Source organism: Catharus ustulatus, chromosome 18 (genome assembly GCF_009819885.2).
Source record: "Catharus ustulatus isolate bCatUst1 chromosome 18, bCatUst1.pri.v2, whole genome shotgun sequence".
NCBI lineage: Eukaryota > Metazoa > Chordata > Aves > Passeriformes > Turdidae > Catharus > Catharus ustulatus.
The window spans coordinates 2,453,515-2,481,416 of record NC_046238.1 but is presented as its reverse complement, the minus strand read 5'-3'; the positions used below and the strand labels follow the sequence as shown (position 1 = coordinate 2,481,416).

Here is a 27,902-nt window from a genome sequence, read left to right as displayed (position 1 = left end):
GTTTCATGTCCAGGGAGGGTGTTGCCTGCTCAGGGTGTATCCAATCTGCCTCCAGCCTGTGCTGCGGAATGACTCAGCTCTGGCTTCTGTTAACCACTCCTTCACGAGCATTTGAGCTGACATCTACTTCATTACGAGCAATCTGCTTTCACCACCAGCAACCTTCTGCCTGCTGATGCAGAGATCTGATAGACCAGGCCCCATTCATGGTCACTATTTACTGCAGGTAATCAAAACCTACATCTTGGACTATGAAAACAAAATGCTGGGCTATCCTAAAAGCACCATAGTTTCATACCTTGTAACTTGTTCTTTATGTTGTTATCTTATCTTCTGAAACACTCAATTAAAATCATATCACCGTAACCAGAGCAATACCTGAGCAAAAAGCTTTGTTCCAAGTGAAAGAAGGGAGCAGAAGAGATGGAACTGTTCCATTCTTAGAGAAGCCAAGATGCAGAACTTCTCATCACATCAAAACCAACATAATTTTATCAGTGCACAGTGTTCTAAAAGCAAACAGGAAGCGATGGGAACTAAATTAAAAATAAAAATCACCCTTAACTGTTACTTATGCAGGAGAGTGCTGAAGTACAACAGCACACACAACTTCTGGCTGTCAGAACATCTGAATCCCCTCACATTAAAAATCATGGAATCAACAAAAGAGCATCATTTTGAAGAAGGAGAAAGTAACCTGAAGACACAGAGCTGCTAGCAGGGCTACATCCAGTACCCAGATCTTTGAATCCCCGTTTCAGCACCCTAACCGTTTGTGACAGAGCTCTTTGCTGGGCTGGACCTTTATCAAAATACAGCAACACAGACCTCAAACAGGGAAGCTTCTCTACTTCTGTTATGCAGGAGCTGAGAACAACCTTAGTGGTTATATTAGAAAGACCATCTTAAAGGCAGGCAAGGGCTTACCTTTAAAAATGGGAACCCTGTTATCCCCAGGATGGTTTTAAAAGAACTTTTGAGCCTGCACTTGAAGAGTCCAATCAGAAACAATTACATCAAGTTGGACTGGCAGTCCCTCAACCACAAAACTGCTGGAGGACAGCAATGGACTTACAGCTTTTGTTGTTGTCCCTCAAAGCAAGGCTCACTCTGTCTCATGGTGCACAGACAAGCCCAACCACAACAGGATTCCCCAGTGTCCCCATAACACCATTCCTGCCCTGCTTTGTTTACACCATGAGCACCACGTTATGCATGCAGGCAACTTTCAATGCATCCTGTGTTTCCATGGCAACGGGAGGGGCTGCATCAGCAATCCCTTGGGTTTAGTTTGGGCCATCCTCACTCTTGTGCTGCACTGGGAACAGCAAACCAGTGATGTCACCAGTAACCATGGTGCCCACAGCAGAGCCTCCCCTGTGCCCTTTGTGCTCTAACATGCATCCTTCACGCGTGACAATTACTCTAATCCAATTAGTGCTGTTAAAAACAACCGAAAAAACATGAAGGGCCATGTCAATACTTATTTCGGGAAGGAAGGTTAGTTTGAGTCAACAAGATAACGATCAGAACACAAAGCTTTACAATAGCACTTTGTGCCTCATTGCTCCAAACACACAGGAATGACCTGAAACCCTGGGGAGAGGGGAAAGAAATCTGTTCCTCATCAACAGCTTCATTAATAAAGGCAAAAGAGCAGCTGTTTTAAACATTCATCTTGCAGGTTTGCTCAATGGCTGGGCAATGTGCTTCATTCCAGCCAAGGCACTACCCTGTCCCCAAACACTGCTGCCTCAGCACCTGCACATAATTCTGGTAATAACCATGAAGTAGTTACTTACAGAGGAAATCCTCTGTTTTCCCAATCCAGCACTGATCAGCTGTAACTTGCAGGAGGGTTCTCCCTTTTGGGTCCTTCCCAGCTCTGCAGGGAGATGCCACCTGATCACTCCTGCCTGTAGCAGGGATTTTAGGGGAGGGAATCTTCCCTCAAGTTTACCAAGCAAGAATGTGGACTACCAGACAGGCCTGTAACCACCCTCAATGCTGCCTCCAAGGGGACATCCAGCACACAAGGAGATGTCACCCAAGAAGGGTTTTTGTGTCAGACAGAGGCACATGCCAAGCTGCACAAGCAAAGCTGGGTGTGCTGGCCCTAGGGAAGGGACCTCTCTCACCCAGGCACGTGCTCCTTACCTGCACTGCATCTGCAGCACCAGCACTCCTGGCTGCTTTTCTTGTATTGGAACACTTTTCTTTAAAAAAAAAAGCCCAAAAAGCTGAAGGCAGGCTGGGCTGTCAGTGTCAGGCTCCTGCAAGGCACAGCAGCAACACAAGCAGCATCACTTTGTACGAGCGTTGTAGGCACTGCATTATTTAGAATCAGGGCTAGATATTAATGAAGCTGCTTGTACAAAAACAGGATATTTTGGGGACAATCAAATGTGCAGGGTCATAAAAAATTTACAGCATTAAGAGAACCTTTCTCATGGCCACTCATTAATCACTTTGCCTTACAAAGACGCCCAGTCACACTCCTTTAGAGTCAGGGCTGGATGTGCCACAGGCACATGAATTAGGGATCACTTTATTATGGAGATACCTCAAACTTGTTTATTCCACATGCCTTATCTTTCAAAATGTCTACTACACTTCCAGCTCAGTATTTCATCTACTCTAAGTATTTCCTTCCATGTCTTTAAACTGATTTTTCACTGCATTAACTATTCCACAGATACTGTCTGTGAGAATTACTGTCCCTGGTTTAAAGGGAGGCAAAGCAAGTTGCCATTACTATATCGTGAGTCAGAGACAAAATTCAACTCAGGGTGCTCTGGATCAAGTCTAATCCTCTGACTACATCCCTTATACTTTAGGAACTCAAAGCAATTGTTCACTAACAATGGGCTGTGTGCTATAATACTGCAGGACTGGCTTAAAGAAATACCCATAGTCTTCCTAACACTTATTTCATTACTTGCCTTCAAATATTTGAAAAAGGGAGAACCTAATCCCAGTCAATATTTTTGTCCTTCTTTCACAAGAATAAAAAAATACAGAATGAAAAAGGGTTTTTGACAGGCAACAAGCTCAGTGGGATTGACAGTGCTGTGTCCTGTATTAAAATCAGTGCAAATCTGAAGTTAAAAATCATTTGTGCTGTAACATTATCTGAGTTTCATTTACCTTTGTTAAGAGAAAGAGAGCACATGAACTGTTAAGGCAACATCAAGTTCACTACCCTAAAACCAATCTTTTTTGGAACATGCTACGGAATCCCAAACAATGTAAGAGTTCAAGGATAATGACTACAAAACAAGAAAAAAGTAGATGTAGAAAAGGTGTTTGCTCCTTCTGTGTGTTTTCCCAAAATGATAACTTGGCTGGGTGTCACTGTCACCTTTGCAAATGACACCCCAGGTCTGGTATCACCAAACAGAACTGTACCACCCTTGTCCTCAAAACTAAACATCTGCAAGTGCCTTACTCTCCTCCTCCAGAAGGACGCAAATCCTCATGATCACAAAGAAAATGTTATGAAAAACCAGAGGAAAAAAGAGAGAACAAAGAAGCCAAAGGTTTTAACGCTGCAGCACAGAAATCAAGGGAGAAGCTTCAAACCAGGCTTTGCTTTTAGACTTGTGAGCCTTCCAGGGTCTCTGGAGCTGTCAGCAGCATCACCTGCTTTAAAACTGAAGCATAAATGTCTGTCTGTGCAGATGGCCAAGGCATCTGCATGCAGAACAAAAGTAATCAGCCATCCAGTTCTTCAGTGTCCAGAGATGAAGGGTTAGTTTGCTTTCCCCCACTCAATCAATCCTTCACCATCTGCTGGGCCTGCTGGCACTGCCAAGCAGAGCTGAGGGTTTAAGGGACACGACTCCTGCACCTGGGTATCACCACAGGGTCTCAAGAATTACCAAGCAGAGTTTTAAATCTGTTCTCAAAGGTTCTTCCTGAGAGCTGCATGGAAATGAAGGGGAAAGCAGGACAGTGCAGGTGTCTGGAAACTGAGATGATGGACAAACCATGATCCTCCAGAAAGGAGGAAAGGGACTCAGGATACTCCATCAGCAGTCAGGACAGGAGAGCACAGCGCACTGCAGATGCCTGGAACACGGTTTGATTTTTCAGGGAAGGCAATAAATGCAAAGCCCTGGAGGACAGTAGAGGAGAGGCTCATGTTAAAACATGAGAGAAGCCCTCAATTCCCAGGATCCTGCCTGAGCTCAGCAGGCAGTGTTGAGCAGATGGGTTATCTTCCAAGCAGTGCCTCAAACAGGGCCAGAGGCCTTTCCCAGTCATGGACCCTCAAAGTGATAAATGACAAAGTATTAATGCATTTAACTTGAAAGGATGATGCTGCATCTTAAAATAAGTCTCATCCTCAAAAGGTAATCACTAGGTCCAGCAGAAGAGTATTTTTAAAGCACACTATCTTTGGAGGAAGGTCACAAATACCCAGAGAAATCTGTGTGGACAAAATGAGGACCAGAGTTATTTACAACAGCCAAGAAAGCTGCGCACACGGATATAAAAATAAGTTTTAATAAGAAGAGGAATTCTCTTGTCTTATGAAAGGGTCAGAAGGGCAGCAGTCTCTCGGAATCTCATGGCATATGGAAGCACAGTAATGAACGTTATTAAGATGATAAAAGGACTGACCTTTGGCTAATAACATCCCAACAAAAGCGTTCAGGGCTCGTATTCCAAGATTTTATGAAACAGAGACTTTACGTTAATGCTTGTATTGTTTCTGGGGTGAGGAGGAGGAGGTGTACAGAAAGGAAGGGTCCCTGAACACACAAGGAAAAGATGCCAGTGTTCCAGGACAGGATTGATGCTGGGACAAAAATATGCAGGATTCAGGAGGGGAAGAATTAAGAGACCCTTTAATAAGATCTCTCTAATGTAACACAGATCCCTTTGTGCCCAACAGGATTCACCTCGCCGAGACTGAAATAGCACACACAGCTCAGATGTGATGTGCACAGTCTGAGGAGACATCCAGGGCAGACTCCTTGGCTCAAAACTTCTGCAGGAAGAAACAAATCCCTACAAATGGTTACAGTTGTTCCCCCCATAACTGGTTTGTGTTTCACAGAACTCATTCCAGTGCTCATCTCCAGTTCCTCTCTGCTTACTTTAGGACAGCAGCTTGCATCTTCCCCAAATCAAACCACTCCCAGTGCCATGGACAGTTCATTGACAAACTCTCACCCTTGGAAGCAGGACTGGCTTTTAAATGTGTACACAGATTTCAGGGAAAAGTTACATTGACAGAGGTACAAAGAGTGATTTCACTGTTTTGAAATATTTTGCCTGTTTTACGTGCCAGAATGAAACCAGGTCACAGCAGGAAGGAAGAATGCTGGTTCTTAGCTTAGAGAAAAATGAATATGTTTTAATTTGGACCTCAAAAGAGACAAAACCTCTGCAATGATGCAAAAAGGTCTTGAGCCTATGGGAGAGCTAAATTCAGCTGCTCTGGAGCAAGGGCTCCCAAGCTGGAGAGGCTGACAGTGCTGCGTGAGAGGTTTCCCATGGAAGGATATTGAAAGTCTGAAATTTAATAGAGAAAAACAATTCAGTTCAGATCTGCTAGGCTTCAAGCAAGTCGAGGGTACATTAAGTCCTTGCTCTAATGTAAAATTAACTTATTTAGGGAAGAATTTAAGTGCTACTTAAAGTACTGAAACCACTGACTGTAGATAATATTTCAGAAGCCAGCATAAAGCAACTTAGGAGACTTTTTGCTCTTTCACCTCAAATTTTAAAAATAATAATTAAAAAAAAAAAAAAAAAGCAAAGCAGTAGGCCACTCATCTCAGTTTTCACAGCTTTATACACCAGCCTACAGAACTTGTAGTTATAAGAGGAATTACAGAGGAACACGAGCATGCACACAATGATTTATTGCATGTCTCTGCTGCCCAGTGGCGCAGAGAAGCAAGAGAGATGTGGATTATATACTGCACAATTTTAATTCTCCCACCCAGTAAACATAGCAAATATGAGTACAGCCTGTTCCCATTTAATGGAAGGATCCTTTGCTATTTGGGCATGATGCTACTTACATCAAATCTGGTGGAAAGTTTTGTTGAGACTTTTAAGAATAAGAAGGGATTGTTCTCTCATGAAAACAGATGACTGATCCTTCCACTGCAAAGCAAAAATCTACATGAAAATGCCTTTGAAAGTGATGACAGTACTACAGTTTGAGTCTGAACATCCCTGCCCACATGGCTTGGAGGCACCACTTCCACCACAGGGCTCAGGGGAGAAGGGCCTTTTGGAAAACTTCCATTTGAACAATGATGAAATCTAGGAAAATTTATATCTAGGGGAAAAAAAGTCAGTTTTGCACCGACTGGTTTGGAATTTAACAGGAATTTTTCCAAGCTCAAAGGTAAATGAGTGATCAAATTCAGGTTCATGCTTGAGGCTCCCTAAAACCCTTGAACAATTGTGACATCTCCTTTTCCACTGCTGAAGTGCTTCTCACAGGAGCAGGCTGCCTGGTGCCTTCAGCAATAATGCCACCATTCTGTACATGACAAATGTCTTAGAAATTAACCTTTTGCTTTTAAGAATTGCTTCTCTTCTCAGGAGCTACTTCAAAACATTCTGTTCTACAATTCAGACACAGATTTCTCAGAAATGCCTCTTCTCTGTTGCTTTGCACAGATATCTCAGCTTGTTCCCATAAGGGGGCTCAACATGCAGAACTTACTTCTGTGGCCTCTTCAGGCATTTCAGAGGAAGAATAAGAGGACAGACATGAAGTACTTTCTCATTCTCTGAAAACGACAAAGTCATGCTCCCCACTGCTCCTTCCCCAGTGCCTGTCTGAAAGACAAAACCTTCACTTTTAAATCAAACTGAAGAAAACATTTGATATCCTGGTCTAGAAAAAGTTCACATTGAAGCCAGCAGGAATCTTTCCACCAATTTCAGGAAAAAATTGAAGCAAATCACTACCAAAGTATGAACTCTACCCTAGGTTTGGTTTTGTTACTGCTTTTTGGTTTTTTTCAATCTTGAGCAGAAACTAGCACTCCCAAGGAAAAGCAGAGCTATGTTTTCCTCCTGTGCTACTTGCACAAGTAACACAGCAAAGTGCCTTGCTTGTCATGCACTCCCCCAGCTCTCCCAAACCTTGGGCTCCATGAAGTGTTTCCAGCTGAGCCCCCTGCTCCAGGAGGGTGGAGGAAGATCAGAAACCTGACTTGACACCTGATCTAAGAGGAAACCTTACTCTGCTGCCTGTCAATGCAGTAGAAAATTAAAGCAGGGCTGGATGGCAAATTGGAGTTTCTCAAGCTGGTGAACTTCCTCTTGCATGAAACCCTTATGGCTTCTCCTGTCCTTTTGATGTTAAGATGGCCAAAATCCCTGTCGTGTAACAAAACAGAACCCAGTGCTCTGCATTAAGGAAATTAAAATCAGCAATTTAACTTCTGACATCAAAAAGCAAATCCACCTCCCTGACCAAGTCCTCCAGAATTCCCAGGAGGCCCCAGAGACATTCCCCAATTAAGGATTTAATCAGGTGGGCTCCTCCTTCCTAATCAGATCACTCTCCCCTACGCTCTGCTGCTCACTGACAAGTTCTGCACAGATAATACTCTGCTGCCATCCACCAGCTCTTCATGCAAAGCAGCTGAGACAAATTAGGAAGACAAAGTTGTTAACAAAATAATTACACCAATATTCAAAGCAGCTGCAGCATCGCAAAAAGGTACAGAAAAATGAAAAATGTTCACCTGTTTATGCCAAGATTTAGGTTAAACACACAAAGATGACATATTTGTGTCAGAAAATGGAATTTGACCATTATTCCTGCAAAATGCACACTATACATTCTTTTAATAGCCAAGCCCAAGTGCATGAATCCTTAAGGAACACAGCTGGGTGGTTAGGAGAGAAATTGTTCTTTTGCTTTGGATTGAGGAGTTTGCTTTCCCCCCTTATTTTAAGCCAAAGCAGATTTTTCTAGCACTGCTTCATCCCACTTCAGAAAGAAGAGTTCTCCTGCAAACTCAATATTAGAGATGTGTTTTGCTGGATGACCAAAATTACATTTTATTTAAAGTGTGGGACAATGAAATAACGCTTCGGATTCATTTCCTTTCATAACTGCTCCTGGTTGGATTTCAAACACTGGGAGAATATGGGCACAGAGGATTTTAGTTACAAAAACCCAACATTTTAATTAACTGCTTTACTGCAGACAGGGAATTCTGCAAAAATTCCCATCAGTATTCAGAAGCCATTAAAAATAATCTACATTTTATGCCTAAACTGGTAAGTATCTGTTTCACTGTGGTATATAAGAACAGATATATTACATTTAATTTTTTCCCTCCCTTAATTCCAAGTTATGCCTTCGGTTTACCCTTAAATTTATATTAGAGTGTTGCTTCTCAAGAAAAGAACAGAATTTGGTTTGCAATGGAATTGGCATGACCAGTAACCAGCACCCAGCTGGGAAGCAGTGGCTGTTTATGCCCTAGACTTGATTCCTCCAGTATCAAGCTGAGTGTTTCACAGGAATTGTTGGTCAGACAGAGTTCTCCAATTTAAGGAGAAGAGGAAGCAAGTCAGAAATTGAAGTTTGAGTTACTTTCCCTGCTTCTCCTTTATAAGCAAACAGCAAAACCCAAATGTAAAGCTGCTGATCCTGCAGCAACTCTCCCCCAGCCCACAGAGAGCCCCCAGAGCCGTGCAGGGAGCAGAATGTTCCTGACCTGGATCATGTAGAGCTGCGCGATGCGATATTCTTCCACGCTCATCGGAAGGGGAATTCGATATTCCTTTATGAGCATTTTGGATACAAAAAGCTCTCGTCCGCTCAGAAACACAATCCAAAAGCTTTTAGTAAAGGCTCCTTAAATAATGGCAAGGAAATGCATCGAGGATCCCTGAAAGAGACAGAAAGGAGGGGGGAGGAAACAGAGAAGTGGTTATTTTCCTTTCTTATGGCAGAACATCCTATTTAAGAAAAAAACACCAACAACGGCAAACATTAATTTTTGTAATAGCTATAAGAATAATAGCAGAGAGAAGAATCCCTGGAGTGCTACCAGACCTTTGATATCAAATTGAACAGAATCTTTCAAAAGAATTTTGATTTGCTTCAGGGGATACCATCAAAGCTATTACCCTCCTGACCTTTGCCATCATAACAGACTTTCATATTCAACAGCATCTCCACAGAAGAGATGTGACAAGAGCTCCAAATGAATAGGCAGATCTGCTGCTGCCCACAGTCTCCAGTGTCAGCAACACACCAGAGATGCATCCTCTCAAAAGCATCAGGTTTATCCTCTCAAATTCACTTAGCAGCAAGAAAAGCAATAATTCAACTTCTCAGCCCTGAGTAACAACATGATGAAGAAAGACCTTTGGATTCAAAGTATAAAGACAACAGAAATGTACTTTTCTTCCCTGCTTTATTCTGAATTATAGTCTTGGTAGGACCCCTTCTTTTTGCACCTCCAAAACTGTCTGCTGGCAAGATCCTCCTGTCACTTCTGTCAATGTCAGGCTCATTTTTACACTCCCACTGCATGAGAATACAAAGATCAAACTGCAACAGAGAAAAATCTCAAGGCACTGCAACAATTACTGGTTAAGAATTCAGGGAATACAACATTTACTACGCCACAGGTCAAAGCAGGAACTTTTCAAATACCTTTAATACCCCCTGTGGACTGTGGATAAAGGCAATAACTTTATGTAAGGAAGGGGGAAATAAAAAGATGAGTGGTGAGGAAAAGAGGACACAAGAAGCAAAGTGTGTTATCAGCCCAAGATAGCCTTGGCAGGATCTGGTGATGCCTCTGACAGCACACAAACCATTCCCTTGGTTCCTTCTTGTCACCAAAATCCACCTTTCTGCTGTGCCTGCTTATTGGATGTCTTCAGAGAGAGCTGCTGCAGCCAAAGCAGCTCCAAACCCTGTGACTGGTGAAAACAACCAACAGAATAAACCCAACCAATTTATCTTGTGGATTAAACCATGATGTGGGAACCAGGAAACCGCACCACTATCAACAGCCCTTAGTGCCAGTCGGTGTTTGCACAACACTTCACCAACCTTTTACGAGGTTTAGACAGGTTCAAACACATGCCCATGGTCACAGAGCAACCAGGGACAACACTCAGTATTTATAACCCAGGTTTACTGAGACGGCTTTGCCAGAGCTGCCCCAGTGTTGAGCACACAGGGGGACACTGCCCAGGGGACACTGCCCAGGGGACACCCAGCCTGTGCCACAGGGCCCCAGCTCAACTTTCTGTGATTGCCACATTTCTAATCTGGCACTAAAGCAAATCCACCCCGGACCGACTCTTCTGGAATAGTGATCTGCCTGGTGCTGCATCATCTAAACAATTTATTTCCAAATTGAATTCTCTGCCGCATTTTATTGCTGTCAGAGCAATCTGTGCGCGTGGAGGGGAGGATAAAAAAGTCTCTGCTATGGCAAAGCCTGGAGAGAATAATTCTGGGAAAACTCTGCTTCCCTACACTGCCAAGCTCTGCACAGAAGTGTGTGCATCCACACACACGTGCAGGATTTCCTCCATCAAACTAATCCTCCAGAACAGGTGGAGATAATCTCATTAAGTGGTTTTTAATTAGTGTCATGGCAAAGAACAACAGTTACCAGCACAGGATGGATCTCACGGACCAGATCTGCAGTGGTGCAGCTCCAGGATCCCAGTTCTTAGAGCTAATGGCAGTGGGAGACTCAGCTACACATCTTAAGCAGTTTGTTGTGCTTTGGAGATCTTTGAAAATTAGATTTAAAAGCTTCTCCCCTTGTTCCCCAAATGCTCTGAAAGTGATTCTGCTCCATTATAAGGACATCAGTCATGTCTGTCTTTGCTGCTTGCTAAAAACAGGATATTTCTATCGATTGGAAGAGATGAATAAAACAAAAAATAGATCCTAAAAAGCAGGAAAATGGCAAGAAACCAGTACCAACATGGAAAAAATGTGTTTGTAATGAAGTGCCAGTCAGGTAATAATTCAGATGGCTGAGATACAAGAGGGTTTATTTTATTACAGACTAAAAGTCCCAACATTTTGGCCCCAAGCAGGCACAGCAGCAGCCTTGGCATGCAGAGCCTGTCTGGTCACAGCAGTGGCTCCTGCTCAGCTTTTACTGGAGCTGAGGGTTCAGTGTGAAGTTTCTTTTCAGGTTTCTCTTTCCCTGTGGTCAATGATTAAAAAGCAGTGTTTGGGCTCAGCCCACAAGACTGCAGGCAGCAGCAGACCCTGAAGAAGGCACTAAGGGAACAAACCTGACTTGTTTGCCTGGTTTTTAGCCAGACTGGCAAAAAAAAAGTAAATTATCGAGGTAAGTTTGTGGTTTGGGTTGTCATTGAGTAGAAAATAAACTGTTCTTACCCTTTCAAGAGCAGTGGAGCCCAGGTATCAAACCATGAAATAAAACCATGGGATTTCACCAAATTCAGATCTGGGGGAACACCATCCCAGGTGGGACAGAGGTGACAAAACAGCTCTTACTGACAGCTCACTGAGGACAGTGAACTCCTTCCAAAATCTTGGGATCTTACAGAGAATTAAATCTCGCCAAGACCTCACATTGTGTTGTACAAACAAAACACAGGAATTTTTCTGCAGAAATGATGGGACAGAGGAAAAACCACTTCTGGAAGTAGGGGAGCCACCACACAGCTCTGGAAAATGGGTGTCAGTGTCCATGGCACGTCCCTGCACTCAGCCCATTGCTAGAAGCAGCCAGAGGTGTTTGAGATGCTCCACATGCTGGGATTAGCAAACAGCCAAGGATTCACCACTGGATTTTGGCTGCACCAAGCTGGACTTTCCATGGATTTGCCAAACTCCTGTGGCTGCACAAGTGGAAGGTGCAGAGGCTGTTTGCAAACCTCAGCCTGGCTTCCCAGCAAGAGGAGAACAGCGGTGACGCAGGACATCTCCAGACTCGCTGCTGCTCCTGCTATAGCCAAGTGGCACATTTGTACAGCCTGTTATTCAATTTATACCCAGAGCTGTAGTAACTGTGAGAGCCAGGCGCATAATTTTATACCTCAATTATTTTAAAATCAGGTTCTCAAAGCATCATAATTATGCTGCAGAGTCAATATCCTGCTGTGATGAGTCAGGTCCACCTCTGAGCCACTGCTCCAGGCTGTCTGAAAGGCTCACGCACAGCCTGCTCCATTTACTTCCAATTTTAACAATCTCCCTCAAAACAACAAACTCCCTAAAAAAAGTGTCCGTGCTTTAAAATCAGAGGAGGATTATCTGGATCTGCAGAAGCTGAACAGACCAAGAGACCCAGCAGAATCTCTCCATTTAACCCATGAACTGGGTGTTCACTCCAGGAGTGTCCAGGCAGCCTCCCTGGTACTAAAGGAAGTAGCAAAGGGCTGATAATAACTGACAGCTTGTAATTAAGGATTAAGATTCAGTGTGTGAAGAAGGGTGATTAAACTGTGCTACTGGAGCGCTGGAGGCCAAATCCCAGCCAGGCTTCCCAGGCTGGCCCTGAGGGGATGGAACCTGAGTGTGACAGCAGAAATCCCAGCTGCTCTACAGGTTCAGGGTAGGAGAACCACTCATGCTGTGGGTTCAGGTGACAAAAGGGCTGCTATGACTCTTCCCAGCTGTCACCTCAATGATTAATTTCTGACCAGCTCACGTTTTCCATGCTCAGGTTGCTGAGCAGAGGTTTCTCAGAGCTGCAGGGAGCAACACCCCAGCAGCAGGAACCCACCTTGGGCCATGGCTGCTGCATCCCTTTTTCAACAGAGAAGAAAAGGCCCCCAGACACAGACAGCAACTATAATGAGCTTTTTCCAGCCTCACACAGGATGTCCATTTTATGCCATTATAAAGTCAAAAGGAAAACCCATCCTGGAGGGTCACACAGCAGCTGGTAGCAAAAGCAGGTTCCAGCCCCAGCTCTCAGGTTCTGATCACCCACTGCCTGCTCAGAGCTGTGCTCTCTGTAGAAGCTGAGAAAAGTGTCCACTGTGAAAGAGCACACTCATGAGCTAAAGACTGATATCCTTGACTCAGCTATTGAACAATTTTCCATGCAGTGTTTTCACATCACCAAGAAATTTAAGATAATTAACAGAAACAACTGTAAGAAAACCAAGCCAAACCTGTAACGGCAGAAGGAGCAAAAGCAATACCTGGAGACCTCACCTACCTCCCTAAAGACCTCCCTTAGGTTCTCTACATAGCCTTTATCCCGAAGAAGATGTTTCCTTCAAGAAAGCAATATCAAAGAGATGTCAGCACTGATCCCAAGTGGATCAAACACTTGGACTTTGGGAAGCAACACCAGGCTGAGCAGCCCGGCCACCTTGCCTCCCTGCAGAGCTCCCTGGAGGAGGACACAACGCTCTCCCATGACTGGAAGCACTGCATACTTACTGTGCTTGGATTTATTTATGCCTTTAGAAGCTGCAGCATAAATGGAAAACAGATTCCCAGGGTCTAAGTCAGCAGTTTTCAAAGGCAGCCTCGGCGCTCACACCTTGATTAATGCGGCAGTTTCCCTCCTGGCCCAGAGCAGTCTTGCTCAGCTTTATCTGTCCAGAGTGGCACTGCTGCAAACACCATTCCCTGTCACTCTGATCCTGATTGTCCACAGTGTCCCTGCCTCTCAGAAGCTTTCTACGAGTATCTCCAGAGCCTGGCTGTCAAACCTTGCTCAGCCCTCCCCAGGAGCTGTGGCACACACAGCCCAAGATCCATCACAGGCACCAGCACAGCCTGGCAATTGTCCTGCCCACATCCCATTGCCAGCTCCATGGACCACAGGACAGAGAGAAACTTCTTGTTTTGGGAGTGCTCAGCACACTCCAGGCTGGAGCATAAGTGTCACCGTGAATCTCTCATGACTGACCTGTGCTCTGTAAAGGTCAGGGGAAATACACAATTAATGAGGCTTTTCCAAGGAGATGAATAATGAGCGCTCGTATTTTACCATTCCCTTCTCTGCCCATCTTGCCCAACCCCACCAAAGTGATCTCTCCAGAGGGACTGTTTCAAGCCACATCTACATTGGAAGGTTAAAAAGCCTCAACATATCTATGTAGTAGCTTTGTGGCCACAAAACACTCTCAAACCCTTCTCTCTCACACACACACACAGGTTCATTAAGCTGAAGAGACAGAATGAGCCTTTTAAAATCAGCAGTTTTCAGTTTTCATAGTGTGGGCTGTACCTGCTCACTGACAGCTAAGCAGATTTAAAAACTCATCAGGCCTGGGGAGAAAAAGAAAAAATAGATCAAAAGTTAAAGCTTCTTAAAAGTGCACAGTTCACACGCTCTGGGCTCCAAGGCCACTGTGTCAGTGTGTGACTCTCGGCAGGGCCGTTCATCATAATCGCCCATCTCATCTGTCACATCTTCAGAGAGAAAAATTACCATGCAGATGTTTGCAAATTCGAGTTTCATGACTGAGCTTAGATCCCATCTGACAGTGAATCAGCAGCTAACGAACAAGTGCCCACAGTGCAGAACTGCAGCCCTTCCAGTGGGGCTGGCACTGCCTGCAACACAGCCAGGGGACAGGGAAAGGGGAGGAGGACAAGAAAACACAAACATTTGTGGAAATCAGCTTTTCCCAGGTTAGGGCAAGCTCCAGAGCTCCCCAAGGCAGGCAGCACAGCGAGGGGCTGAGGACAAACACTGCTTGGTGAGACAGGGCAAACAAGTCGCATTTACAGTACTTGATCTTTTTTCCATTATTAGATACAATTTGACGTCACTTATAGAATTTAAGAGCTCATTGTAAAGCAGACGTTTATTACAACTGAAGGATGGAAGCAGCCCAAATGCAATATAGCGACACTGGAGCTATTAAATCTTGTTATAGTTCACTGGGCAGCCAAATACTGGCTTGAAGCAACGTGAGGAGAAGGGGAGAGGGGAAAGCAAAACCACAGCAAAGTGTGCACAACACCCACCACCTCTTCTGCTCAAACATTCTTGGATATTGTGCTGGTTTTTGTACTTTCCATTCCTATTACTCCTTTAACACCCAGGAAAAATTGACTCCCTCCCTTCTGCTTTGTAAGTGATGCTGTGGTGCAAAGCCAGCCAGCCCTCCCCATGCACTCCGGGGGGATCAGGTGAAGTCCATCAGCTGAACTTTGGTTGGAAAATTAACATTTCAAGTCCTGCCGTGCCTGGAGGTTATGCAATAACGAACTAATAAAGAAGCCATTAAAAGAACTAATAAGAACACTTGAGCCACAGATGAGTTCAGAGGGAAAGACAAACCAGCCTCTAATCCTTTTGCTGATACTGGGGATAAAGATGAATATTAAAAAGAACGCTGACATTAAAGTTTAAACGTTTCCAAGCAGTCTGCATGAGGAGAGCAGCACAAACCCCAGTGTCCTGTGGCCAGGCTGCAGAGCCTGGGGAGCTAAAGGAATTGGGCAGAGCCTGCTTTTAATGGGGATGCTCTTAATCCAAGACTCAGCATTATCCACCAAAAATAGGCCAACACTACACACATAAATACATAAATATAGATGTGTAATATATATTTTATATATAGACACGTATATATAGACATACCTACATATATATACACACACTGGGAAACAAAAATAAAAGCAGCACTGACAGTGTGGCAAGTACAGAGTGCTGGCTGAAAACAGACTGAAAATTGCTGGCAGCTCATTAAACTACTGTAAAGAAAAATCTATGGAATGCCACAGGCAAAGAGCATGGACAGGATTTTTCTTTGGTTGGTGGCACATCCATTAGTCTGAAGGGCCACTGGCATGCAGAAGCATGGCAGGGAAATGGGAGGCAGGCCAAGTTTAAAAACAAAATCAACATATCTAATTTTCCAGGTAGCCTCCCTGGGAGGTTATTTCATTTACACTTTACAGCTCTGGGTGCTACAATCCCTCTTCCTGACAGAACTCAGGAGAGGGAGCACAAGGAGCTTGGTGCAGTTCATTCCAGCTGGTCAGGGTTTCACTTGTATTAAGTACTAAAACCCCAAGCACAAATCCATCCAGGCTCTTAATGTCCATGTCCACACCATCCCCATTCTCCTTCTCTCCACTGGTGGCTGCACTGGAAATCACAGTTTTGTATTAAAACATCAGGAGCAACAAGTCATGAAAACTCCCACTCTTTCATCTTACCAGTCACTGAGCATGAAAATAAGAAATTGAGAGCAGGGAGGGCTGAAGTCCAAGGTTCTGTGTATTTCCTGTGACTCTTGTTCCTACCCCTCTGCACAAGGCACTTGAAAGGCGCTCAGTCCCAAATCCATCACAGCCACATCCCACCTCCCTGGAACGGCAACCACAGCACTCATTCCCCATTTTATAGCTTATTCATGGGTCTTTATGCTCATCTTTTCCAACCTACAGCCCATTTCAAGCTATTTCTCAATGTTAATTTGAATTTTTATCTCCAAATACTTGCAGATCCACTAAACCTGCTTTTGAGACACAAAAATGCAATTTTGGGATTTGAGTCGATGTTGGACAGACCCTGGATTGCTTCCTCAGTAACTCCCTATTCAAACTGAACAGGGTCATCAACAGCTACTCCACTTTTTCAGTAGTTAAAGTCCTGACAGAAATAACATTTTATTCCCTCGCTTATGCAAATATCATGTGGAACAGGAAATGAGCATTCAAAGCTGGTTTAAAAAGATTATTTCATGGAGGAAAACATTGTACCATTGCAAAGGCAGTGTTAGAGCACTGTAATACTTCACACTGGTTTCATTAGGCTGAGACTTGCCTTGCCTAAAGGCAAAACAGGGATAAAGAAAATAAGTCCCACTCCATCAGAAGAAACTTGTAATGACACCTAAAATTCTTACATGGGGAGCACGACAGACACAGCAGTGAAGGCTGATGAATAATGGTGCAATTGAGGTGGAAAGTACAGGGCCATTTTGCACAAGAGCAGTAAAAGTTTAATATCTCTGTTGCGTCTTTCATCCATAACACCAACAGATTAACAAGGTTTCTGTGGCTGGGTAATTTCTTTGGAGTTTTGATCTTGGAAATAATTACACTAAATATTTCATAAGCGCCTTTGAAAGTTTTTTTTTTTTCTAATAAAGAAAAAAGAATCGCTCACTGCTCTTGGACTGCAGCAGGGTAATGAAAGTGCACAGCTAATCAATAACCACTTTCAGTTCATTATTCAGCACATTTTGGGCTGCTGTTTTTTCTTCCTTTCTACCACTCCACATCCCACATACGGAGCGATGGCGCATTTTTAAACCATCACATCTTACTGCTTTTGCAAATCATCCTTAATGCTAACCACAACATGGAACACCCAGCCTCTAAATACCACCCACACCATCGAGAGGGTTCCAGGGTGTTTCCAGCTGAGCACTTTTGCCAGCTGAGACAGAGAAGACTGAAGTGCCAGACCAGTTCTGTTTCTTCTTTAGTCTGGGTAACAAATTGCTGGGTGATTTCTGACCTTTATTCCTCTTTGAGAAGTCTGAAGAAGCTTTGTCAGGCACTTGGACAGTCCCAGCTCGGGGGCTCTGGGACAGGCAGCTCCAGGTTCCTCTCTGGGAAGCTGCTGATGGGATCAGAGCCTTGGCTTTGCCCCAGATCCCTGGGGCCACAGCTGCACCTCCACCACACCCAGGAGCTCTGCAGGTGCTTCCAAAGCAGGATGCAATGGCCAGCTCAGGCAAGGAGAGTCCCCAGGGAAACTGCCAGGTGTCATCCACATCCCCAATTCTCACCTCCTCTGGGAAAACCCAACACACTCCTTCCCAGTCTGCCCACTCCATAAAATATGCAACCCAAAGGACACATTATGATCATTTGAAATATAACAAACTGGAAACTGAATCCAGGACTTAAAAAAAATAATAATAAATGATGAATTCACCCAAGCCAAGGACAGGAGTGGTACCTAAGGAGACAAATTGGCAAGAACCAAGGAAACAACATTCTCTGAGTCACCCATCTAGAGCAGAGCCACAGGAGCAGGAGTGCCTGGCTGGGGCCCAGCTCCTTGCAGCAGCTCCTGCTGCTTGAGGGATACATTAAAGCTCTGCCCTGGCCTCAGGGACAACCACCATTATCCCTCATTTACAGGGAAATTGAGACATAAGGAGAAAAATTATCTGGTACAATATCCAAGAGAGAAACGGTGACAGAGCAGATTCAAGACTGGATCCAACTTTTTCCACAAAATAATTTTTTATAAACAGAGGAGGGAGTGGGGTAGCTCAAGCAAATTAAATTTTCCTGATAATTGGCACAATTCTGCAAGAAAAAAAAATGTGAAGATAATTTTTTTTTCTTCTTACCAACTGCCTTTCAAGATATCAGTTATTTCTGCAGAAAATAAAATGATTCTTGAAAATATCTAATTTCCCCAAGAGCCCAGTGGTTCTCAGAACATATCTCACCCCAGCTCCTGTCACCTCCAGACAAGACCTTTTCCTGCTGGGAAGCACATGGGAGCATCAAGGACTTTTCTGTTTTGTTGAAATCTTGGTCGATGCAGTAGCTTCAACTGGCAGAGCTGCCCAGGCAGCCTGGGACACTGAGACCAGCATGGCCACAAACAACACTCACCCTCCCTCTTGTAGAAGGGCTGCAGACCTCCTGTTTCTACAAATGACAAGGAAAGAAACTACTCTAGATCAAAAGATGCTCAAGCCTTCACAACAGTATCCCCAAAACTCCATGCAAATAATCCTTGCTGAGGAAAATATTCTCAGATGTAATTAAGTGGTGTTCTGAACCCAATTTTTGCATTAATATCTTGGGCACCACAAACCAAACTCACTTTTCAGTTGTCAAATCCACAAGACAAAACTTTGAAGCAAATCCTTTGGCCTTTAACTCTGAGCCATTTTGCTGAACCCCTCCCACAGCTCTTCCCACTGCCACTGGTTTCAGAAAGCCAAGATCTGGCTTCACTCAGAATTCTCTCCAGGAAACGATTCTCTTTTCTACAGAAAATTTCTGAATGTATCAAAGCATTTAACAGCCATAGAGCACATATTGTGGTTTCAGCCTGACAAAGCAAGCAGACTCTTCCCAAGGGTGGAATTCAGCCATTCCTTGAGGACTCATGTGTGGCTTTATTCCTCAAATTAAATGGAATTTCAACCGCCTCCTCCAACTACAAATTCAGTTTCACAAGTCCATCAGGGTGTCCTGCAACACGGTGTCATACTGCACATGTGGGTCAAAAGAAAGCAATTTAATGTAAATTAAAACAAAAATAAAATCTGTGTCTTGACCCCCCCAAGACTGGTTCAAATAAAGTTTTCCTTTGTTCCCCAACAAATATCCAAATTGCTTCAGGGGTGTTCTTTTTTGAAGTGTCCCTTACAGGAGAGTGTTGCAAAAGCAAGCCTAACTAAGGGTTCAGGCAGGAGATTTTCTTTTCCATGAGATGCACCATTGGATGGAAACCTTGTTCCAGCCTGAGCAGCTGAGGAAGCAAGGCAGGGAGCAGAGAGTGTCCAACCCCTGGGTTCAGATTTCAGGGCTGGCTCTGGCTGAGTGCTGCAGCTCCCTGTCCTGGCTCTCCAGCTCCTGCCATGGCCTGGCCAGTTGTTTCACACCTTGGGAATGTCTCCATCCTGGCTGAGGCAGCTCTCGGATTGCAGCCCCACATGCCCTTCACCAAAGGGCATTACAGCTGTATTTATATCTGACATCAATCTGCTTTGTAAACAGTGACCTGATTCAGAGCTGGGCTTTCTTAGACAGCCACATCCAGAGCACATGTCTGAGGGACACCCTCTCAAAAACCCCAGAATTAACAAGTGGGAAGTCAAAACCACCCAAAGCTGGAGGGTTTGGCATATCCATGAAGTGTAACAGAGGATCAAAAGACTTCAGCATTCCAGCTTGATCACAACATGGCATGAAGAAAATGACAATTAGTCTGTGCAAAAAAAGCTGCTTACAAGTAATGCAGTATTTGAGAGACATTAAAGTTTGGACAGTTCAGTCCAAAATTCACTGCAAATGCTGGCTCACAGTCAAAACAATCAGGAGCTGAACTGAAAATAATACCAAAGTTCTCACTCCAGGCACCAGACCCTGTTTTCTCATCTCATTTCTATTCTTCTTTTGCTACCAATTCAAAGAACTGTGACCAAAAAAATCAGCCCATTAGTCTTATTCTTAGAAGTGTTAAACTCTTATTTATGAAGTTAGTGTTATCCAATGAGTCCATAAATTACAGTTAAAGTACACAAGGAAGCAGTCATGACATAACCCCAATTTAATCTGAACCAGGCCACCAGAGTCAAATAAGTGTTTTTCAAAATCTTAATTAATTTTTAAAAGAATGGATTAAAGGGGCTTCTCAATTAAAAGAATACTTTAAGGAGACAAGTTAGAGAGGATTGTCCACTTTATTAACACAGCAATTTAACAGCTATTCAACATGTAATAACTTCTCATTAAAAGTCAACCTTCCCCTTCTCCAGCAGATTAGCCACCCATTTGTCAGACACAATACAGCTTCATTAGCCTAAAAGTTCCATTTCTGCTCTTCCACAGATTTGCTTTTATTTTGCTTCTGTCAGTAAGCAAAAATCCTGAATGACAGCAAAGTCCAGAAATCAATAACACAAACAGAGCCTTGGTTTTTCAGGGGTTCCAGAGAGTGTTTGGAAGGAGCATTCCCAGCAGTGACAGCACACACAGCTCCTGCAAGAGCCAGGCAGGAAACCTTGGCATCAACCTAAGCAACACTGTCCAAACACACAGTAAAGGCTCATCATGAGCTGGACCTGGAGGAGCTCACAAATGACACCTTTTTCACCTGAGGATTACCCACCAGCACCCCACAGCCTGCAGGGAACTGGGGTGTGTCATTGAACAGAGGATATACAGCAATTTTACCAGAAGGTTCCCACTGCAACCTTGAGTTTTTGGGTTAAGCATTGCCATCATGTGTGACACACACAGAGCCACCTCGTTCTGGGTGGGTGGGACAGCAGGGACAAGTCCTGGGGCTGGGCACAGCAAGGTGCAGCTCTCTGAGAAACCCATGTGTCCTGGAGACACAGACAGGGGCACAGTACAGCTCCTGTAAGGGCAGCTACAACTCAATAAATCAAGAAGAGCCCTTTAATACCGTGGGGAAGTTGGAGCAGTGAGTGGAGAAGCTCCAGAGCAGCACAGCAGCAGCCCCGTGCTCCCAGTCAGCCTCGCTGCTGCAGCCACAGCCAGATTCTGCAAGGATCTCACTGCAGGATCACAGCTCTGGGAAGTCCTTATTCAAAGGTAACAGAAATTCAAAGAGGTTACAGCTAAGGCTAATACCACCCAAAAGCTAAAGTAAACAAAAACATTCCAGTCTATGATTTATCTCCAGAGACCATTCAAGCTACTCCTAAGACAATTAAAAGTCACATGCCCAGGCTTCAATAGAAAGGGACACCTTTCCTGCAGCTCCTGCAATTTTCAGGAATGAATCCAGACATCAGCAGAACAGGAAGTTCAGGATATATACAGCATTAGTTTCCAAGAGAATAGTTATCATGTCACGTGAGACCAGCATTTTTAGCCAACTTGGGAGAAAATAGACAAGCTGCAAAGCTGCCCTAAAAATACCAGTCATGATAATTGCAAAGAAGAAAAGCAAAGCATAAGCAATGGCAGCACTAACAATCCATACGTTCAGTGACAAGCTGCTAACAATTTTTTTAATTACACAGACCACTGCCAGAAGATTATCTCAGCTGCTCAGGTGTGCAATTCATGTTTCCAGTTTAAAAAAGAAAAAAGACATCAATAATTATGTAAATGCAGGAACTTATTCTCTTTGTTCTCCCACTAAAACACAAGCTTTGGCCAAGAACCAGCTGCCTCTCCTTCCTCAGGACAGCACTATTCAGCTTCAGCATTTCTAATAAAATTGATAAAGAGCAAAACAATCCAGGAGGTAGTAAAAGATTAACAACTCATCCTAGGCTAGAGGTGGAGAGAAAAGAGCCTGGCTGGCAGGAGTGAGATGCCTCCCTGGCCACATGCTGGTGACAGTGGCTCTTCCCAAGGCACAAACCAGCTCCAGCTCCTGCAGTGAGTAACTGCAGGGCTTGCAGGAGTCAACAGTTGTAACAGAAGATTTATTTTTGTCACTAAAATCAGCGAGGGTGACTCACAATAGACCCAGGGAGCCTCGCTGATGAGTTTCATTTTATACAGTCACTTTTCACCCTTGATTCTCAAAAATACCGAGTGACAATAATGACAATAGAGTATAATAGTCCTAATTAGCTAATGGGAGAGAAAACTTCCAAGTTCCAAACTAACCAGAATTGCTACTTCTAAAAATGCAATGCAGTTGATCCCTGTTGATCTCTGAAATTAGGAGAGAAAGAAGAATGGCCATTCTCTTCTGCACATTCAGCAACAACATCCCACAGCCCCATCAGGAGAAAGAGCAAGAGCTGTTCAGAGACCTGGCTTCAGAATGATTTACTGCTAAATACATTAGAAGCATCTCCCACTGACAAAATAAATAGGTCTGACTGTATCAAAACCCAAGCAAATCATTGCCTTCTCAGGCACAGGTTAATGCTTTTTTTCCCAGCAATGATAAAGAGGACAAAAGGACAATGGCAAGCTTTGAAAATTACTTGCCAACTAAGTGATGGCTCAATAATTACATTTTGGGAAATTTTCCTTGCATTTCACACCAGTGAAGCCACTCTCAAAGCAACTGAAAGGACCAGCAACAAAGAGAAGCCAATGTGAAGCTTGCTCTGTAGACTTGACCAAAGCCAAGGGCTGTGCTGGAGACTGGACCTGGTAAAGTCAAATTTAGGACAATCACTACTGCTCTTTAAAGCACCAAAGTTGGTTGGAATCTTTACTGAGGACTAAAGTCCAGTAGCTTGCCTCTGAATAGGCAATCACATGGAAGCTATTTTCTTTTTGGAGGTTATTTTGAGCTGAAAATATTTTCCAGTTGCATGCTGACAGACAGATTATAACGACACTGTTTTACAGCATAATGGACACGTTTTTGAAACCTGTCACAGGGGAAAGTAGAGAAAACTGCACTTTTCTCCTTATTGTATTTATTCCTGCAGGAGTTTACTCTTTCAAAAGAAGGTCATGTGTTCCTTTACCACAAAGGGACCCAACTGAGCAGAGCACAGTTATCTGTCCCATTTGTCATCCCAGGCAAGATGGGATAATCAGATTAGCCAAACAGCTACAAATTGCACATATCTGAAGGAGAAGGGAGCAATTTTCTCATATTCCTCTCCCCAGCAATCACCTCCAAGATTTCCAAGACAGCAGTGTCAGCCTCCCTAACATTTCCCGGTGCTGAACCCCTCCAGGATTCAGGGACAAATTCTTCTGGAAGCCCCAGGTCAGCTTGTCACATTTATTGGAAAAAACAGTTTGCTAAAATGATGTGGTAAAAGCCTGCATTAATACCTCCAGTTCTATCCACACCTCCAGCAATGTTCCTGTCACTGGCTACAAAAACCCTCCTGGGAGAGGCTCCTCCACTCTCCCCACCCAAGCCAGCCAGCACTGGGTGCAGCACAAGGGGTGATCCCAGGACAAGGACACAGGGGATGATTTATTGTGTTCCTGTTCAATCTTTCACCCCGAGTGGCCCAACACCTCTTCCTGCAGAAATCCTGCCAGACCAAGGGCAAGGGGAGCACCCAGGCAGGAAGCTAAGGAGCATAAAGAGGTTTGAAAAACAGAGAAAACAGCAAAGTGTGGTATTTGCACCACAGGCAACTGTCTCCAAAATCCCACCTGAGCCCTTTGGTTAGGGTTTGGGATGCCCTAGGACCAAAGCCTAAGTTATCACATTCTAAAAGGGGAAGGGGATTAGTTAACTAAATTCCTTGGTGCCTTTGGAGTTCAGCTCTTAAAACCAGCACTGAACAGTCTTTGGAAGCTCCCTGAGTCAGTGCAACAAATGAGCACGGAGTTACCAGCAGGTACAACCCTCTTCCAGCTCTTCAGCTTGCAGGTGACTGACAGCATTTCCAGATCAAAAGCCTTGTACAGCACAGAACCATCGGCCAGGCAACACCAGACTTTTTTCAGTGAACAGTAAATTGCTCATTTGCTGGAACACAAGGAGCCTCATTTTCTTCCCTAAGACACCACTAATCCTGTATGCAGGGCTAAAATATCTCTGCTGCCCAGCCTGGTGTTGTCAGTGCTGAGAAATACTGGAAACCAGAGTGCTTTTATTCACACTAAGGACAGCTGAAAGAAATGTCAGCAGTTTTTATTTTTAAATGCATGAAGCGCTGTGCCCAGGGCTAGGAACACTCCCAGTTCCCTCAGATGTTTTAGCACATACCAGTTCCTCTGAAAAAGGTGGTGGAGACAAACCTTTCACTCAGTAGTGCCCTTCTTGGGGTCAACAACAGAAGTCCCTCTCCTCCTTCATTCCCCAAACCAACTTTTCACTTCTGGGACGGCTCCAGCTTGCACCACACCCCGGGGACTGGGGATGGTAAAGGTCCATCCTCAAGCTTGTGTGGAAATAATGGTTTGTGCAGCTTTTTGACTTAATTGTTTCACTTCCAGAGGATGGAAAAACAATTTCTGACTTCCATCCCTGCAACTGGCACCCCCAGTTAATGTCAAACATCCTCTGCCCCTGTCCTGCAGCACAAAAGGAGCACCAAAAAATTCCCCAGAAGTTAAGCAATACAGAGACAGACTGTGCTGCAGTTGGGAGGGTTACACACACCACCCAAACTCGTGACATTCCCATAGAAACCACGGTGGGAAAAGAGAAAAGCCTCAAAAAACTGACAAGATAAAACACACATGGTGAAATCTGTAATTCTGGTGAAAAAAAACCTGCATGTGCAAGTTCCTCCCCAGCTTTCCAGCAGCTCAGGCACACAGGGCTAATACAGGTGACACCCAACTCTGCCAATAAAGCTTTTTTTCAGATCCCTCAGGCTGCCTGAGGGGAATAACCACACATTCCCAGTAGTTGTATTTCAGAGGACAAAGCTGTTGGGTATTAGAAGCAACTTTTTCCCTGTTACTTATGGGTCAGTTCTTGTAGTAAAGTGTCACTACAAATAAAGGAACTTCCTTAACTTTTCCTTAGAGCGTGTAAAGCCATTCATAATGTACATTTTCCTCATTAGCAGGACCAGTCAAGCAAATAAATATTGGGATGTGCAAGAGAAGCAATTGATTCTTTCAGTCAAATACACATCCCTTTAGGGGAAAAAAAATCCAAGAAAAAAAATCCCATATTACTACCAAGAGCATGCAAGTTCAGCTAATGAGCTAATTGACCACTTTCAGGAAAAAAAAAGGCAAAAAGTTAAATGTTCTATCACACACTTCCCTACTCCAGACAATTGTTTGTATGTGACATCAAAAAAGGGAAAAAGAAGAAGACGGAAGAAAAAGACAGGAATGCTTAGCAATGGTTTTTAAATTGCTCAGGATGCTCTGCTCATGCTCTGGAAAAACAGTCATATTCCAGAGTTTGGCAGAAGCAAGGCAGCTCCACCAGGAGAGGCACAAACATGCATGGAAGGAAGTTGTTTGTTACAAACTGAATCATTCCCTGATGCATCCCCAAAGCCCTTCCAGACAGAGGAATAACATCCACAGCGTGCCTGGTGCTAAGCTCAATTGACTGCACCCCCCTGAGCTCTACTACAAAACCAGAAATAAAAGCCAGCCCCAAATCCAGGAGTTTTGGAAGTGAATCTGGACACCAACTGCTCACCTCCAAGTCTCCATCCCAGCAGGAATGCCATGTGAATCTCCCTCTCCTGGGATGGCTGGGATGTTAGGAACCCACTGCCCTTGTTTTTCCCCCAAAGCTTCACCACCAGCATCTTTCATGCAGGGCACATGATTTTCTGCTTAAGAAAAATAAAAACAGGATTGTTTTTTGGGTCTTGAGAAATACTTTAGTCTGAGAGATGTTTTTTTTCTGGAATTAGTTTCTAAATATACACTCTACCTACCCCGCCATCAAAGGCACTAAAGACACTAACCACTCAATACATTAAACGCTTTATCTTGTTAGAGGCTTTACTGTTACTTAATAATAACTTTTGGTAACCACTGACTGTATGTGTTTATTACTGTAAAACAGTCTTTAAAAAAATATATAATCTGTAATAGCATAACCTTTTCCTTCAGCTGCATAAAAATTCTGTACTCCAATCAATATCATCCATAGCAAGAAACTAAAAAATAAATCAGCAGAAGCCATAAAGCACAGTAAATTATGTTCAGGGAGCAGCTCTACTGCCACAATATTTTATAGAAATTCTATTTAAAATTCACACATAGAAAAAAATTAGGTATACAGAAAAAAACCCCAGATCTGGACAGGAGATAAAGCAGCAAGTTGCGTTGTCTGACAAGCAGGATAAGAAAAGCAGAAGGGCAGACTGGATCTGACCTTTCAGGGTCAGTCACATTTTCCATGTGCTGCTAAAGATCTCTCCCCAGGGGGAAGAGGGGGCACAAGAGAATCAATTTATTTTAAAAAAATCAGTGTTTACATGAAGCAGTGAGAAATTATTATTTTACAAATCAGAGCAAATCTCTCATGACTTATCTGTACAAGAGGAAAGTTTAGCATCACCCTGCCAATATTTTGGCGTTTGAAGGTTTTACACATCTCAGAGTCCGAAAACAGCCAGGCCCTTCCATCACACAAAATAACAAGCATTCCTCCCACTCCCAATCCAGAGGCACTGAAGGGCACCACAGCAGCTGAGTTCACAGAGCACCACAAGAGCACAAGCATTTCTTCAGCCAATAACAACAAAATTCAAAACAAAGCTACAAATATAAACTCAACCTGCACTGTGATCCCATTGCTTAGGGAACAAGTTATTTGCTCTTTAGCTTTACTGACCTTCATGAGCAGAAAGTCATGAAGTCATGACATAAGGAATTAAAGTTGCTGCCACCTTATTACCTGGACACAGGAGATACAGGTTTATACCTCAGAGTCCCCACCCCACCAGCATCTCCAACCAGTAAGGAATCAGGAATTATTAAGAATAGCTGGGCATCCAAAACAAACGGATTGAAAATGTAGATAAACTTAGTACAGTTTAGGGAAAAAAAAAAAAAAAAAAAGGTACAAGTCCCCTTGCTTTTCCTGCTTGCTCCTCTCACAAAAGCTTGGAACATCTGCAGGAACTGCCTCTCCAAGCATATCCCAGGATTTACTTACTATTTATTCCCAGCAAGTTCCAAACCAGCAGCCCTTGCCAGAGCTGTCTGAGATGACCCTGTGGCTGCCCCACCTCCGGCTGCGTTCCCAAGCATTCCCAAGTGTTCCCAGGCTGCAGGTCCTGTGAAAGGTGCCAGCCACTGGCCCTCCTCCTCCACAAATGCTGATTATCTCACCTACAGCCAAGATTTCTTTCTTTGCTGGTCTAAGGCTACTTCCAATCAGAGTCGGGAAGATGAAAGGAAAGCAAATACAGAGGCATGGCTGGAAGTAGAAGTAATTAGGATATTGGAAACCAAATCAAAACAGAAGATACAGCTTTTAAGAATCTCCCTCTATAAATCTCAGGCTGAGAGAGGGATAAAAATGTTTCTATCCAATGATGATCAAGAAAAAACTCAGTATTTGGCACAAGGAGAAAAGATAACTCTCAAACTGGAGAATAAAGCAGTACTTATATTTATTCCTTAGCTAAGCCAGGTACAATTACCTCCAATTCATGTTTCCATTAACAACTCAAAAATCAGGAACATCCCTAATCTAAATTTAAAAGAGGGACTTGAGACACTGTAGCCAGGTGATGCTGCCCATAAAGAGCAAATACAGCAATACTGTCCTTTTCTTTGAAAAGCTGGTGGTTTAGGGTTGTTGTTTTTCCAGGGATTTTTGTTTAATGGTACATTTTTTTCTTTCTACCTTTCTGCCAGCTTCCCT

General features: G+C 43.8%; 1 protein-coding gene across 5 annotated transcripts in view; it reads right to left on the bottom strand.

Moving 5' to 3' along the window:
- PITPNM2 (phosphatidylinositol transfer protein membrane associated 2) overlaps positions 1-27,902 on the bottom strand; it is a 123,849-nt gene that overhangs the window by 53,564 nt on the left and 42,383 nt on the right. For all 5 annotated transcript variants that reach the window (XM_033076125.2, XM_033076120.2, XM_033076122.2 and 2 more), the window contains exon 3: positions 8,712-8,885. In XM_033076125.2, coding sequence (XP_032932016.1) covers positions 8,712-8,789 — 78 coding nt within the window. In that variant the 5' untranslated portion in view covers positions 8,790-8,885. The remainder of the gene's footprint in view (positions 1-8,711; positions 8,886-27,902) is intronic.